At 47.2% G+C, this 15459-nt stretch overlaps 1 protein-coding gene across 4 annotated transcripts in view; it reads right to left on the bottom strand.

Moving 5' to 3' along the window:
* Nucleotides 1-634: 634 nt before the first annotated feature.
* Nucleotides 635-15459, bottom strand: part of C2CD2L (C2CD2 like) — a 29675-nt gene continuing 14850 nt past the window's right edge. For 3 of the 4 annotated variants that reach the window (XM_054004845.1, XM_054004843.1, XM_054004844.1), the window contains exons 11-14: nt 14191-14292; nt 8999-9132; nt 7944-8226; nt 635-6065 (exon numbers count right to left, since the gene is read on the bottom strand). In XM_054004845.1, coding sequence (XP_053860820.1) covers nt 5842-6065; nt 7944-8226; nt 8999-9132; nt 14191-14292 — 743 coding nt within the window. In that variant the 3' untranslated portion in view covers nt 635-5841. The remainder of the gene's footprint in view (nt 6066-7943; nt 8227-8998; nt 9133-14190; nt 14293-15459) is intronic. The other variant, XM_054004846.1, reaches the window with a different exon arrangement.

The following is a 15459-nucleotide window of genomic DNA, read 5'->3' as shown; positions in this document are numbered from 1 at the left end:
ATGTATAATCATAACCATGTTGAAAGTGTAGGATTCTTTACCTTAGTATTAGTGGAATCAAGGACACAATGTATCCTATACAGACTCGATACAGGAGATGGGACACTAGATTAGAAATAAGACATGCCTCAGCATAGGCTACGTCCTATATCCAGCAGAGCTAAGTTTCCACATAGGGCGGTCTGATGAGTTGCATCACGTAACAGGTTAAAATGTATCCCAAAGCTGTTGCAGAGGCAGGTGGAAAGGAAGAGCCAGGAGCACAAGGTATACGCCAGAGAAAGTCAAGAAGGAACAGAGCTAACTATTTAACCGAGGTAACTAATACTGCTGGAGTATTACATCACCCACACCACAAACTTGTATGGGTGCATTCCCCCCACCCATTGCTTCTCTCTGAAAAACGGTATATTGCAGAAGAGATGGAGTGATAGTACTAGTCTAGACACACAGCAACTGCTGAAGGCTTCATCTCTCATTAACTATTATTCCACCACTACATTTCAAATTCCATAAGCTGTTAAGTGTAACAATTTTTTGTTTTTAAACAAACAACAACAAAAATCCAGGGATTTCTGGCTATTCAAACCCTTTCAACAAACTCCAAGACGTGTGAAGTGAGGACACAAGATACTGTTTATAACTCCCATTTAGTTTAATAAGTTAACAAGTTCAGGCCATTACACAGCAATGGAACTCTTCTTAAACATTTACAAAGGTGCAGAATTTCATCCATTTCATCTTTAAATAAATCATTGTACTCTAATCTCTTAAATAGCTAAACAGTTCCTATTTTTCTTTGTATTGAAATCTGGGGTTAAAATAATCCACCCACAAAGAAGGCATCAAAGTACAAAAGAGCACAAGTGTGGGGCACTAGCTCAGGCTCAGTGTGGGTGTTTGCTCCAGAACCTGTGCAAGTGAGCAAAGCAAGCAGATACCTGTGAAAGGAGTCCTGAGTTGAGGGCCACTCATGTAAAGGAGCTACAATATCACAGGGTACACACCAGCTTTTTATTTTACAAGAGGTTTCACTGAATCTCTGCTACCAAGGATATGACACCTTCACTATATATTCATTATGTATAGGAAGGGAAGAAAAAGACAGCTGACAGGAACAAATAAGATCTAAGTCACAGCTGCTGTCCCATCTGGGATCAGATTGGCTTGCTAGTTGCCCACAAGCCCCCAGCTCTATAGATTTGAAATCTAACCCAAAGAAAGATGTTTTCACAGGAAACAAGTCCCTAAGTAATGATTAACTCAGAGGAAACAGAAGAAAACTTCCGTAAACATACATATATACACACACACACACACCCTGTATGTACATACATGCATATTCTAATTTGAAAAGAAGTAATTAACTTAGCTGAGTAAAGAGTGAACAATTTGCAGAGGTCTGTATAAAACTTTTCAGTATCCCCAACTTCACCCCACTGTTATTTGTCCCATTCTCTGCCTGGCTGTAGTCCCCTTTTCATTACCTCAACTCATCTGACTGTGAAATCCTTAAGTGTATTCAACAGATATTTGTAAGAAGCAGTTTTCTTTTTTTAAATATACCACATTACAAGAAATGCCTATGGGAATAGGGAGGATTGCCAGTATGGGACACCACAAAGTCTGTAAAGGCTAGTAACCAGACCTACTGATCATACCTCTCCTTTTCAATCAGTTCATATCATAGCCTGTAAAAAGATAGCCAAACAATAAATGTTTACAAAGAACCCTGCCCCCCAACACACACACACACACAATTAGGTTCCATTAACAAGCAGCTTTTTGAAATATCCTTTGAAAGAGAGATCTCCATAACACTGCCTTTTGCACTTAACCTGTATGTGTGTCTCTCTTAATTTAAAGCTGCACAGCATCCCTTATCTACGCATGCAGTTTCTATTGACAGGAGATAGGATTGCCTGTAGACTAAGGACAGAAAATGGACTTTAATTTTTCATCTATAGGCTTAAAGAATAGCTCTGACGGCTAATTAGAAAAGGACATTCAAATTAAAAACTATTTTTAAAATGTATTTCTTTAGCTGTGTGTTATTACCATCACATTAGAGACTAACATTCATTTACATTGTGTAGTTTTTGCATTAGCTTCAGCCTAGGAAATGACACTGCAGTTTCATTTTGTTTAGAATCACTTTCACTTTTTGGTTCTCAAACGGCCAGCAGAATGTTGGACTATATGCACAGCAGATGGGCCAAAAGAGTGCAATTCTTGCAAAAGAAAAAAAGGAAAAAAAAAAAAAGCAAACCCTAACTTTCCATTCAGTTTTCCTCCCACACACATCAACACACTGATATTTGGTAAACAACCAGTTTTTATTAAATTTAAGTGTTTGACCCCAGTGACCCTTTAAGGAGATGCTCCGCAGCTTTAATCTAAAGAGTGCAGAAAAATCTGCCATCTTCATCCTTGGGGATCCTGGTGGTTATACCACAATTACTGTGATCGCACCAAGATGAGCAGTCAAGTGGTTGAGGGAATAAATAACCCATGAGGGTACTGCAGCCTCTGTGAAAGGTAGTTTACACAGCAAACATTTCAAAGCAATAAATACAAGTAGAGAAAGAAAAAGTTAGATCTTTTAAGACTCAAGGATCAATTTTGAAAATAAAATCCTGTAGGACTTGCTCCTTAAACACATTAAATTCTAGAAATGTTTGGATGCTAAAGACGTACAGGGCCTCTTTCACCTGGAAGTATGCCAAAGGTAGATCAATTACTTGACCTAATCCCACCTAATTGTGAGGCTGAAGCATCACCATTCCTTATATATCAAGTACCCAGAAGTACACAAAAAGCATGGGCAAAAGTCCCACAATCTACTGCTTGTGCATGGTAGCAGCTATACATGAAAAATTACTCTGTACAAATGTGAAGATGCAGAAAGGAGACGAATGTGTCATTTAACCAAGACCATACAACTGAGCAACCCTGCTCTAAGAATACGATCACCCAATTATCAGATACTTTAAATAAAACTTCATAAGAAAGTAAAGACGCGACTCCTAGTTTAACCCTGCTAAGGAGACATCCACTATGTCCTGCAGCCATCAGCAAAGGGCTATCTGGGCGTACTGAAGTGTCTGGATTTTTACATTTCAAGAAGTATACAATGAGCTGCACTGGCATTTTCACAGCCAGCTCCTCTCCAGCAGAGCCAGCCCATTCCGTTTGTCGTTTAAGAAGAATTAAAGTTCAAATCAAATTTGTGAAACAGTTAAGTTCCAGCTCAGAAGTTGCTTGTTTCTGTTATTCAAAGTCATGTTCAGATTATAGTTTATGTTCAGTCTAACCTCAAACATGTGTATTTCACTATCTTCAGCCTTCTAGAGAAGCTGCTATAGTGTCCACTGCAGGGTTTCACAGGTAGCTGTTGGAGAAATCTTGATGTCTTCAGAACATTAACCACTTTTAGTCTTAAACTACCTCCCGAAAGTTGAGAAAGAAAAACAAAGAAAAACAAACAAAACCAAGAATGAGGCAGGTGGAGGATTTCCAGTCAGAAAAGGCTACAGCTTTGAGACCACAGAGGCAGGTGAGCTGTGACAGAAAGGTGGGTGGTACGTCTTTCTATGAGTCATCCAAAACTGCCAACATGCCCCAACTGAGATCTTGGCACAGTCTCCATCAAGGAGCTCATGTTTCAGTGACAGATAGCAGGTGCTGTAGGCTGATAATGTGTGGGAAGGAGTGGCATAAGCATGATGGTTTCTCAGTAAGGAAGGAAAAGGGAGAAAAATAGAAAGGATGTTGAGACTGAACACACTGTTCAGGACCAAAAGCTGGGGAAAGAGGAGGCTACTGGCCAGCTGGACCAGTTGTTTTATACTGTGCACACCCCAGTCTAGCTAGGGTGAGCGGGACAACGCTAAAGAGCACCTCTAACTTAGGTGTCCCACTTGTTAGCTTTCAAATCATAGCTGTGCACTCTGGATCCTACCCAGAACCTAGTGCTTCCCTGAGCCCAGGAACATGAATAGTTCCTGGCCCTAAACTCTTCACAGTTAACCCCCTTCTAGTCTTTTGATGTGCCCCATGATCACTGTTCAAGGATGTTCCTATAGACCAGACTTCCTCTGTAATTTTTGCAAAACCTAATAATTGTCCTCCTGCAATCACCCAGGAATAATTTTTTCCACATACAAGCTGCCTTTAAAAAACAAACAAAACAAAACACCACCACCACAACATCCCCTTTCTAGGCAGAAATGATTTCCCATCCTAGTAGCCACCCTAGTAACTTGGGGAGGAGGAAAATAAGACCAGTCCCAGGTGACCTCATCTTTTAGGTTGATTTCTTCTCTGGTCTCCCTTCTCCGCACTTCTACATCCTGCTGAAGAGCAGATGCTCCTTTTCAAACCATTTATCCCCACACGATACTCTCATAGGACATTGAGTCAAACCAGAACATTTTGGAAGGAACCAAAGTAAATTCAGCAACTTCTAACCCCCTGCCACATTCAGGGCAAAGAGTCTGCCTAGCTGTCTACTAGATTCTCTTCCATGCAATGAAGTTGAAGGCCTCTGCATTTCTTAGCATCATTTCCTCTGCCAATACAAGACAAATCAAGGACATTCATATTACTTGAAAGAAAGATACAGTCAGAATCAGATTTGCAGGAGGAAGAGTCAGTGCCATCAGGAGCCACTAGGTAAAGGTCCATTTTAATAAGTTAAATCTTTTCTGTGGAGGACTTCACCTTCATTCTTTCCACTAAAGAATGGGTCACATGGGGTTCTAAAATAAAACTTCAAGCTACATAGCAAACACTCCTCTAGCGCAAATCTACCCCTCATTTTCCAAGCATCATGTTGGTCTTCAGAGTAGAGCACCCATGGACCACAACAGCTGAGCTTGCATTCTACAAGATCAAACAACATCTGCTTCTCCAGTGGCCCCAACCACCTCTGTAGGGAAAGGGGCCATATGTACAAAGACTAGCTGTTGGTCCAGACAGCTAGATGTGGTGGACACCCCATTTGGGGGAGCTACATCTATGGATCAGGCCATCTTTCTATACACACCTGGCAATAGAAGGGGGCCTTATGTCTGGCTAGCAGCTGCTGCAGTAGTGATAAGAAGAGGACTTTTGCAAGGACCCAGTTGTCTTGCAGAGTCTCACCTAGGTTCCCGTCTTCTGGTTAAGTCCTTTCATTTACAAGAAAAATCCCCCAAATTCTCTACAAAACAGGGGGGCACTGTTCAAATAGCATAACTGGTTTATGGAGTTACTCTTTCCCCTGAAAATTTACCCCAGCTGGCAGGCTGCAGCAAACAGGTGTTACTCCTCAGTCAGGCCATGAACTTCGCACCATGCAGAAGTACCGTGGAGGAGCCTTGATCTTCCATAGATTAACCCCCTTTCCCCAAAAAAGTTATTCCAGGGTCTCTTTTGCCATACAGTTAAAGATTTCAGGAACTAAGGGGTTAAGTCTTAACCCAGGAGCAGACACCCTGTCCCCCTTCTAGAAGGTCATCTGGAGAAATCAAAGGTGCAAGGCAATCAGGAGGACATGGAGTCATTCCACCAGTGCCGGGAACAGTCAGAATGACTGCTTAGCAAGCTATCTGGTCTTATGCCAGAACAAATGGGTCATGATATCCAGAAGAGGCAGAAACATGGTGGCTAAACAACCTAAACTTTGGGTTCATAACTCCCTTACCTCCTCAACCAATATAAAGCACCAAGGGAGGGGAGGTGTCCCCCTCAGCTGAGGGAGGAAGGAATTGGATTGTAGTTCGCAGATACCTGGGGTGGGAAAGACACAGAGGACAAAGGGGGCTTCAATGCAACCTTTCGGACTGGCTCATCCCACCCTTAGTTCTCGCCCATTGATGATGTGCTGCCGTTGGTCTTGGGTTTTGATTTAGACTTAAAGGAGAAGCGCTTGATGAGGCGCCGGGAGAAGCTGCTGGCTTTCTTCCTGGTGGCAGAGCTGGTGCTGGCATTGGACAGGTCATCATGCGACTGGCTCAGGCCTGCTTCCTTCTGCTTGTTCTTCCTCCGGAAGATGAGCTTGGTGCCGCTCCGGAGAAAGCTGACTGGAGAAAAAGACAAAATGAAGAGGAAGACAGACATAATGATGCCCTGCCTTGGGAGCTTTCAACAAAATGATTTTGTGCTTCACAGACACCTCCCTGTGAAGGGCCATCATCAATTCCATTTTACAGGTTTATGAAGTACAGCAGAAAAGGGACATGCAGAGAGTCAGTGCCTGAGCTGTGACTAGAACCAGGGACTCTGAAGTTAGTCCTCTGCTCTAGCCACATTCTCTGGAGAAAGAATGAGACATCCACAGGCCAGCAGAAGAGTCACAACTTAGCTAGGTGGTAGTCATCTATTTCTTACTATCCTTGAGCTTCCAAACATGAAAGGCAGATCTAGCCCCTCCCTGGAAGTCCTTCCATTCAGCTGGGTCTTGTGGTAATTTGTGCAATACCCCTTCTCCATACCCGGGATGAGACAGATGGCCTAGGTTTGAATTGGAGAGGGTCAGCGATCCAGCACTTTTTAAAGACTTCCTTCTTGTTTTGCACAATCTCAGTGTAGTAGAAAGGAGAGCCTGAGACATGAGGCCCGGTATAAGGGGCCTGGTGTAAGACCTAAGGCCTGAACTGAAGTCAGGCCCTTTCTTTCTAAGCCCCCCTCCCAACATGCTATAAAAACTCCATGGCCCACCTGTGCCACAACTACTATTTTTTTGCATATAAAAGCCAGGGCTGACATTAGGGGGTAGCAAGTAGGGCAATTGCCTGGGGCCACACGCCACAGGGGGCTCCCGCAAACCTAAGTTGCTCAGGTTTCAGCTTCAGCCCAAGGTGGCAGGGCTCAGGGCCTCAGGCTTCAGCCCCATGAGGTGGGGCTTCGGCTTTCTGCCCTGGACTCTAGCAAGTCTAACATAGGCCCTGCTTGGCAGACCCTCTGAAACCTTCTCGCAACCCCCCAGAGGACCCCAGACTCCTGATTGAGAACCACTGCACTAACCTACCTCTGAGCAAGGGGGAGTGGGCAAGAGATCAGCTCAATGATTTAGTGTGCCATTTCTTCCTTATCCTTTTCACCTTTCTGTCTCCATTTCCTTATTGGTGATCACTGGAGCTAGCTCTTTGCTAGTGACCACAATGCAATCCTGCACCTTTCTCTCTCAGGCTCATCAATATGGGGGCAAGATTCTCTCCTAATAAACTTTTCCATGGTTCATATTTTGCTGAATTTCAACTCATTAGTCTTGCATCCATTACAATGGGTCTGGGGAAGTTAGGGATGAGTTCAGGACTATTTTCTCATGTCTCAACTGGGGCTCCAGCACAATTTTACTGCCTCATTTGCAGACTGCCAATCAATATTTAGCCTAGGCAGAAGTGTTTGGTTCTTTTACCTTAACTACAGCAGAACCTCCATCACATAATTCACACACATACACCTAACACCAGCTCCAATTCTCATCAAAGCTCAAACAGACACTATAGCAAGGTGTCCGATGATATAATCATTGTAATTTATGGGCTATACCTGCAGAATACTTACTAGCGAGCTAGTCTTAAAAATTACACTATACTTTCCTGGTATTTTGTAATGTATCCTGCTTGTTTATTTGCTCACTTACTCAGCTGAGTAATTAGCAAGATCTCCTAGCTAGCAGCGTGAATTACAGTATATAGTTCATCTTGATTTGCTCACAAGAAGTGACTACCTTACAAAAACACTACCACCCAAACCCTTATGGAAATAGCCATAACTACTCATTCGAAACATTTCCCTCCCATCCCCCATTATGAAAGCAGCAACACAGAACACGAGTGAAGTTAACGTGACCCGCACATCGGATGCTAGAGGGAGGATGTTGCACTACCAAAGTGAGAGACTATCATGTCATCCCCCAGGCCCTGCTGTGCTGAACATTGCTCACTCAGCCTCACCTTTGTGATCCTTTAAGCTCCTGGTCTCGAGGGCTCCTGTAGAGCCAGTTTCAGATTCCACATCCTCCACCGAGGGTCTCTCAGAGATGTCTGATCGTGTTGTCTCATCCAGCTCCTGACTAGCTCTCTGTCCTGAGAATGATGCTTCCAGCAGCTGGGATGGCTCAGTGGAGCTCTGCGGGTGGTCGCACATGCCTGCCATTATGGAGTATCCATGCATGGTGGCCTCCATAGATGCCGCATAACCAAGAGAAAGTGCCATTTCATCTTGGGCAATTGGTACCTGAAGGGAATGCAAAGGTCAAACAGACAGAAGTTGAGAGTTAAAATTCACAAATTACCTTAGTCTCCATTGGGCCATCTCCTCCCCTCCTTAAAAATAAAGAGCTCAAGCCATTCTTACTAATTCTCCCATCTAGAGGCTAATGAGCTTCTGGGGCCTGGAAGGAGAGGAGACGCTACAGAGTTATATTTCAAAACACTGAACTGCCCCATGAAAGGAACATCACGTGGGACTCTGAGTCTCAGGACGGATGGGCTTTGCGCACGTTCTTAAGCACTGTGAAACCCCATGTTTTGATTCTCAAGCCTTTCAAGTTCTGTTTCCTCAGAGGAGCCAATGCCCCAGTGTAGTGCTAGGAGAGTGTATATTTGTATAGTTGCCATTATTTGGCAAGAGATATTTGAAGTGCGTGGATCTCATAGCACAGCATGGTTCTCCTCCTCCATCCTCCAGCCAGGGACATCTGGCTAAATCCCATTCCCCGTCTCTAAATCCCCCATGAAGTTTCAACTGGACACTGCATCATCTTCACTAACTTTCTATCCTACTGCTGTGACCTACTGAACCCCCAAAGACAGTTGCATTTCAGTGATGGCAATGTGCTTTGAGATCCTTTGTGGGGTGATGCTACATGACTGCAGGTCATTATTCAGCACAAATAGATTCCTTTGTATATGGGGTCCCCTGCAGGGCCAAGCATCATGATACCCATACCTCTATTAACAACCCTCAGTACACAACTTTGGGGGAGAGTTCCCAGATCACCAGTTACCTTGGAAACTCCTGAGATGATAAGTGTGCTGCGTTTTGTAGGGGTCTTCTTGGCAGATTTGTTATTCGTTTCAGTCAACTGCCTGATTGCTGTCTCGGCCACAGGATCCAAACCATTGGACATGTGACTGTCCCCTGAACACAAAAGAGGAAACAACTCCCGGACATGATTGCAGCGCTCCTGAGCTGAGATAAGTCACCTCCAGACTGAGATGCATTACCAGTGGACAAAGTGTATGGGGGGGGAGGGGACGGGAAAACGGGCCCAAGAAGAAGAGTTACCACAGCCTTTCCTGATTGACCTGCATGACACTGGAGAAGGAAGTCTTGCAAGAGTTGACAGCTGAACTGAAAGACTTAAAAATTCAGAGTCCCAGCCACTCATGGCCAAAGTTCCCCTAGAACTTCTTGTAAATTATTAGGAGTTTGGTTGCTTGTGCCCTGGCACAGATTACTGACTCTGGTAATTCCACTTTGCCTCCTTAAATCCACCATGCAATTTCAAATGGATGTGAGATTCTGCTTCACTTCCTGTCCTAAAGATTTGTTGTATACTGTTAAACAACTGGTGTGTTCTATCTCAGAGGTGAGAAGCAATCCATGTGCATACAACCTGTGAAGCACTTTGGGATGAGATGTCTTACAGACATGCAAGATGGATGACAGGGCGTCTGGAGGTGTGGAAGGAAATTCGGGAGTGTAGTAGAAACAGAGCCTGAGACATGAGGCCTAGTATGAGGGGTTTGGTTTAAGGTCTAAAGCTTGAACTAAAGTCAGGCCCTGCTGAGATAAAAAACGGTTACCTGCCTTTCATAATTGTTGTTCTTCTTCGAGATGTGTTGCTCATGTTCATTCCAAGTAGGTGCGTGCGCGCCGCATGCATGATTGTCGGAAAGGTTTTTCCCCTAGCGGTACACATCAGGTCGGCTGTGGAGGCCCCTGGAGTGGCGCAATTATGGTGGCGAATATAGGTCCCTGCCAACCTGCCGCTCTTCAGTTCTTCTTGCCCGACACTCCAACAGAGGGGAGGCAAGTGGGTCTTGGAATAGACACGTTTTTCGAGAACATTCTTAGGAGCCGGCGACTGTCTCGCCGAGCCTTGGCCCTGGGTAAAGGAGGAGAGGCCTTCTACTATTACTCCTACCCCACCTCCTGTTATAGTCTTGCCTCGGCCGAGATGGGTAGAAGCGAGGCAGGGGCTGAGGCTTAAAATGCTTCTTTTGTGGGGCTGGCATATGAAACCCCAAGGACTTTAAGGTCGCTCTAGTCAGGGGTGGGCAAACTACTTCCCGCGGGCCACATCCGGCCCGGCAGCCATTTTAAGCTGGTCCTCGAGCTCCCTCTGGGGAGTGGAGTCTGGGGCTTGCCCCGCTCTGGCGCTGTGGCACTCCAGCTGGGGAGCAGGGTCGGGGGCCGCTCCACGCAGCTCCCAGAAGCGGCAGCATGGCCCCACTTCAGCTCCTACTTGTAGGGGCAGCCAGGGGACTCCACGCTGCCGCTGCCCGCACAACTCCCATTGGCCAGGAACAGAGGCCAATTGGAGCTGCAGGGGTGGCGCCTGTGGACAGGGCAGTGCGCAGAGCCACCTGGCCGGGGCTCCGCGTAGGAGCTGGAGTGGGAACATGGCCGCTGCTTCTAGGAGCCACTTGAAGTAAGTGCCGTTCGAAGCCTGCGCCCCATAGCCTCTCCCAGCACCCCAACCCCAGCCCTGATCCCCGCCTGCCCTCCAAACCCCTCGGTCCCAGCCCAGAGCACCCTCCTACATCCCAAACTCCTCATCTCCAGGCCCACCGCAGAGACCGCACCCCAGCCAGAGCCCTCATCCTGCCCCCGCCCCACCTGCAGCCCTTCCTGCACCCTGAACTCCTCATTGCTGGCCCCACCCTGGAGCCCGCACCCCCAACCAGACCTCAACCCCTCCTGCACCCCACCCTAATTTGTGAACATTCATGGCCCACCATACAATTTCTATTCCCATATGTGGCCCTCGAGCCAAAAAGTTTGCCCACCCCTGCTCTAGAGTCCTTGAGTCTATGGAGCTTAGAGTCCGTCTGCTCAGTGAAGAGACCTGCACCATCAAAGGGCAGGTCCTGTACAGTTTGTTGGACCTCCGGGGGGAGGCCCGAGACTTGTAGCCATGAGCTGCATGGCAAGACAATAGCTGTGGACATTGTACGGGTGGCAGAGTCCGCTGAGTCTAATGCGGCCTGTGAGGAAGTCCTTGCAATGGTCTTGCCTTCCTCCAGGACCTCCCAAAAGTCAGAGTGGGCATCAGATGGAAGTAGCTCCTTAAACTTGGACAGGGAGTTCCAATAGTTAGAACTATAGCAGCTAAGAACCGCCTGCTCATTAGCGATTTGAAGTTGGAGCCCCCCCGGTGGAACAGACCTTACGGTCGAAGAGATCCAGCTTCTTTGCCTCTTTAGATAGACTTTGGAGTGGGACCCTGGTGACCCTGCCTTTCCTTGGCGTTGGCTGCATCCACGACCAGTGTGCCCAGCTGAGGCTGGGTGAAAAGGTATTCGTACCCCTTAGAGGGTACAAAGTACTTCCTCTCCACCCCTTTAGCCGTGGGATGAATGGAAACAGGAGTGTGCCAGGGTCTTGGTAGTATTGTGGATGATCTTGATCAATGGCAAGGCCATCCTGGAAGGACCTTCTGGCATCAGAATGTCCACAATAGGGTCCATTTCGTCTCACACCACCTCCGCTTGCAGGTCAAGATTTTGGGTTACTCTTCTGAACAGCTCCTGATGGGCTCTATTGGCCAAAGCCGGTAAGGAGACAGACAAGCCTGCTACTGCCTTGTTCAGGGAGGAGGATGAAGCAACCCTCATTGGCATGGGGTCCTCCTGACCTTCCAACTCATGGCAGTCCTCTAGTGCAGGTACTTCCTGCGCAGTAGCAGATGCGATGCTGGATGCAAACTTGGTGCCGAATTTGGTGCCGGCCCGGGTGCTGGTCTCGGAACCCCTTGGAGGTTCCCTCACCATGGAGGCAGATGGAGGTTCCTGTCTGTCCGAGGCAACTGAAAGAGACCTGGAGCTTGGCCCTTGGGCTTGATGATACACCCATGGGGTCACTGAGTGGGTGCCTGTCACCGTGGTGGCCAGGGCATCATCAGAAGTTGCTGGGTCTCGTTATGCCTGGAGCGACAAGATCGGTGCTGGCTGCATCTGGAGACATACGACTCCAGCTCAAGGTCTGATCTCAGGCTCCACAGCGGTGGCATGTGGGACAGTGCCGGTGATCGGTGCTGGCAGCCTCATATGTGTCAGGAGTGGACGGCATGTTCAACTCCCCGATTTAGTTCTCCCGTCCCAGGGAGTCCAACAGAAATGGACTCAATGTTTCCACCTGGGCAGCTGGAGTCAGTGGTACCAGGTGCCCCTGAGCAGGAGTTGAGTGCCCGGACGTGGGATGCAGTCTGCAGGCACCCTCGCACTGCCCTGCTCAGACTGTTGGCAAGGGCCCCCTTTCAGCTCTTCTCTGCTTCTTATGTGGCACCGGCAAGTGAGATTGGTGCTGAGAAGTTGCCAAACTTGTCTTCGGTTCCGGAGACTGTTGGTGCCCCGGGTCTCTGGACTGGTGCTCTCCACACCAAAGTGCTGGGCTTGGATCCCAACGCAGTCTGAGCCAGCTGGGGATGGAGAGCCAACTCCATAAGAAGATTAAGTCTGAAGTTCCTTTCCTACTCAGTCCTAAAGATCTTGCACTTGTAGGTCTGGTGGGCTTCCCCCAAGCAGGAGTCGTGAGGATCTCCCTGGGCATAGATTTCTGGCAAGACCCGCAGGATTTGAAGCCTTGAGACCGAGGCATGCCCCAGTCCCCGGACGGGAGTAGGAAAATAGGGGGTAGGGGTAACCCCCAACAGAAACTTATCTATGAACTAACTAACTATATAGGCTACAAGAACAACTGTTTGCTAGGAGAAAAGCTTGCCCAAGGCAAGAGAACAAAGCAGCTCCAACGACCGTCACTGGTGCATCTGAAGAAGTGAGATTTTTTACCCACGAAAGCTTATGCCCAAATAAATCTGTTAGTCTTTAAGGTGCCACCGGACTCCTTGTTGTTTTTGTGGATCTAGACTAACACGGCTACCCCCTGATACTGGCGGTAAGAAGGAACTGAAGAGGCGGTGGGTTGGCAGGGACCTATATTCACCGCCATAAGGGTGCCACTCCAGCGGGCTCCACAGCTGACCCGATGGGTAGCGCTAGGGGAAAAACCTTCCGATGATTGTGCACACGGCGCACACACACCTACTTGTAATTGACATGAGCAATCACTCGAAGAAAACAAAGTTTGCAAGAGTCAACCTATGAGCAGAAGTCAGGTTCACAAAACCTGGCAGAAATAGGGCTGGTATTGCAAAAACCACAAGCACTTCTTGGCACTAAGTATTCACGTAAACATATTCCAGAAGGTTAGTGCCAGAACACCTCAATACCAAGATATGGTGTAAACACATTCCCCGAAGATGGCACAGGGACACACTGGCCCTCTTAAAGATAAGGTCAGGACGACAGCAGTGATGGACAGAGATGCTTTGATCTAATCAACATGTACAAGGTAAAGGGTGGTAACTAACCAAGTCAGAAGGATAATAGGTAACTTGTTTGTATCAGTGTGTAAAGGGTGGGGGGGGGGTCTCAGAAGGGGTGTCTGTCTGGCTGAGGAGGGGGGAATGGCAAGTTCCGCCATTCACTGAGCTAGTCCATTGTAACGGGAATACATGCATTAGTGGTCCTGTAGAGTCTATGGGATATTAGGACTGTGCTTCATCAACAATAAACCTGGCTGAACGTCTTTCCTACAGAAGAGAGTCTGTCTCTTTTTTGGCAGTTCTATCGAGATCTGCTGTGTCAGCTATCTGTGCAGAGCTGGGACAGCATGTATACATGCAACCAACAACTGACAACAAGGAATAGAGGGTTGGGTTTTTAACTAATCCACTCTTCCCCTTAGAGTAACTCAGGAAATTTGCTTCAATGATCATGAAGAACTCTAGGTTTGGAATGCAGAACCATATGGAACATTCTAATCCAAGAGGCTCCTCCTGCAGTGGACACAGTGGGGCCATGAGGATGAGCTGCATTTGGCCACTGCTGATGAGTCTCACCAACTCAATCCTGTGAAGGAGGAGAGAGCTCCTTTGTTCCAGATTAAGATCTAAGTTTCCTGTGCACTTACAGCTGTTGCTGGGTGAGGCACTGCTGGGACAGCTGCTCTCTGAAAGCCTTGTTGTCGTCTTCTCTGTCACTTCCACTTTGGATGGGGATCTCGACGGTGAATCTAGACTCAAAAAGGAAAGAGAGGCACAAAGTTAAGAAAGAAGAAGAGGAAGAGGAGCCGGGCCACAGCTGAGGTCACCTGCCTTTTGAGGAGGATGAAATGAACTCACCATTTCCCCATACAAACACAGGGAGGTGAACTCTTTGGGGGACTCCATTGGACCCCTTACATCCAGCAGGACTTGATTACCAAAAAACACACATTGAGAGGGGTGATCTCCACCAGAGAGGAGACAAATGTAGCAGCCCAGACACTGGACCTAGCATACCCTGCTTCCCCACCCCATCCCATGAAATATTTTTAAACAGTGACACCAGGGAAGCAAACTGCAGATCTCCTCTTCAATCCACCTGGAATCCCAGCCAAGAAATGTGCCAAGCAAAGGGATTCTTACCATCCCACAGCAGGGTGGAAGGGGATTTGGGTCTGTCAAATAATAATATGTAGTTAATGGAGATATCCCATCTCCTAGAACTGAAAGGGACCTTGAAAGGTCATCGAGTCCAGCCCCCTGCCTTCACAAGCAGGACCAAGTATTGATTTTCCCCAGATCCCCAAGTGGCCCCCTCAAGGATTGAACTCACAACCCTGGGTTTAGCAGGCCAATGCTCAAACCACTGAGCTATCCCTCCCCCCTGTGCTCTGTGCTGACAAATTAACCTCCCAAAACACATGTGTTCAGTATTATCCCCATTTTACTGACAAGGAAATTGAAGCAGAGAGGGGGGAAAAGTGATTTGACTAAAGTCGTATCAAAAGCCAAAAACAGAGCAGGGATTAAAACCCACATCTCCAGATGGCCTTTATCAAGTGTGGTCAAAGAGGCTTATCATTTTACATTTACCTCCCAGTGTTAGCAAAGTGCCAACAGTGTCCTCCAAGGGTACAGTGAGATTCCCCACGTGTCCCTAGCCTCTGTTTGCCAGAAACTGGGAATGGGTGACAGGGGATAGATCACTTGATGATTCCCTGTTCTGTTCTTTCCCTGTGGGGCACCTGGCATTGGCTGCTGTCAGAAGACAGGATACTGGGCTAGATGGACCTTTGGTCTGACCCAGTATGGCCGTTCTTACAGCCTTAAGTAGCTCGTAGGAAGTTAAATAGCAGTGCTATCCCCACCATCTCCACTTGCGATGCCAACAGCAACCCTTCTTCCCTGCTGCAAAA

The sequence above is a fragment of the Malaclemys terrapin genome, chromosome 15 (genome assembly GCF_027887155.1).
Source record: "Malaclemys terrapin pileata isolate rMalTer1 chromosome 15, rMalTer1.hap1, whole genome shotgun sequence".
Taxonomy (NCBI): Eukaryota; Metazoa; Chordata; order Testudines; family Emydidae; genus Malaclemys; species Malaclemys terrapin.
This window is presented reverse-complemented; position numbering and strand designations above follow the sequence as displayed.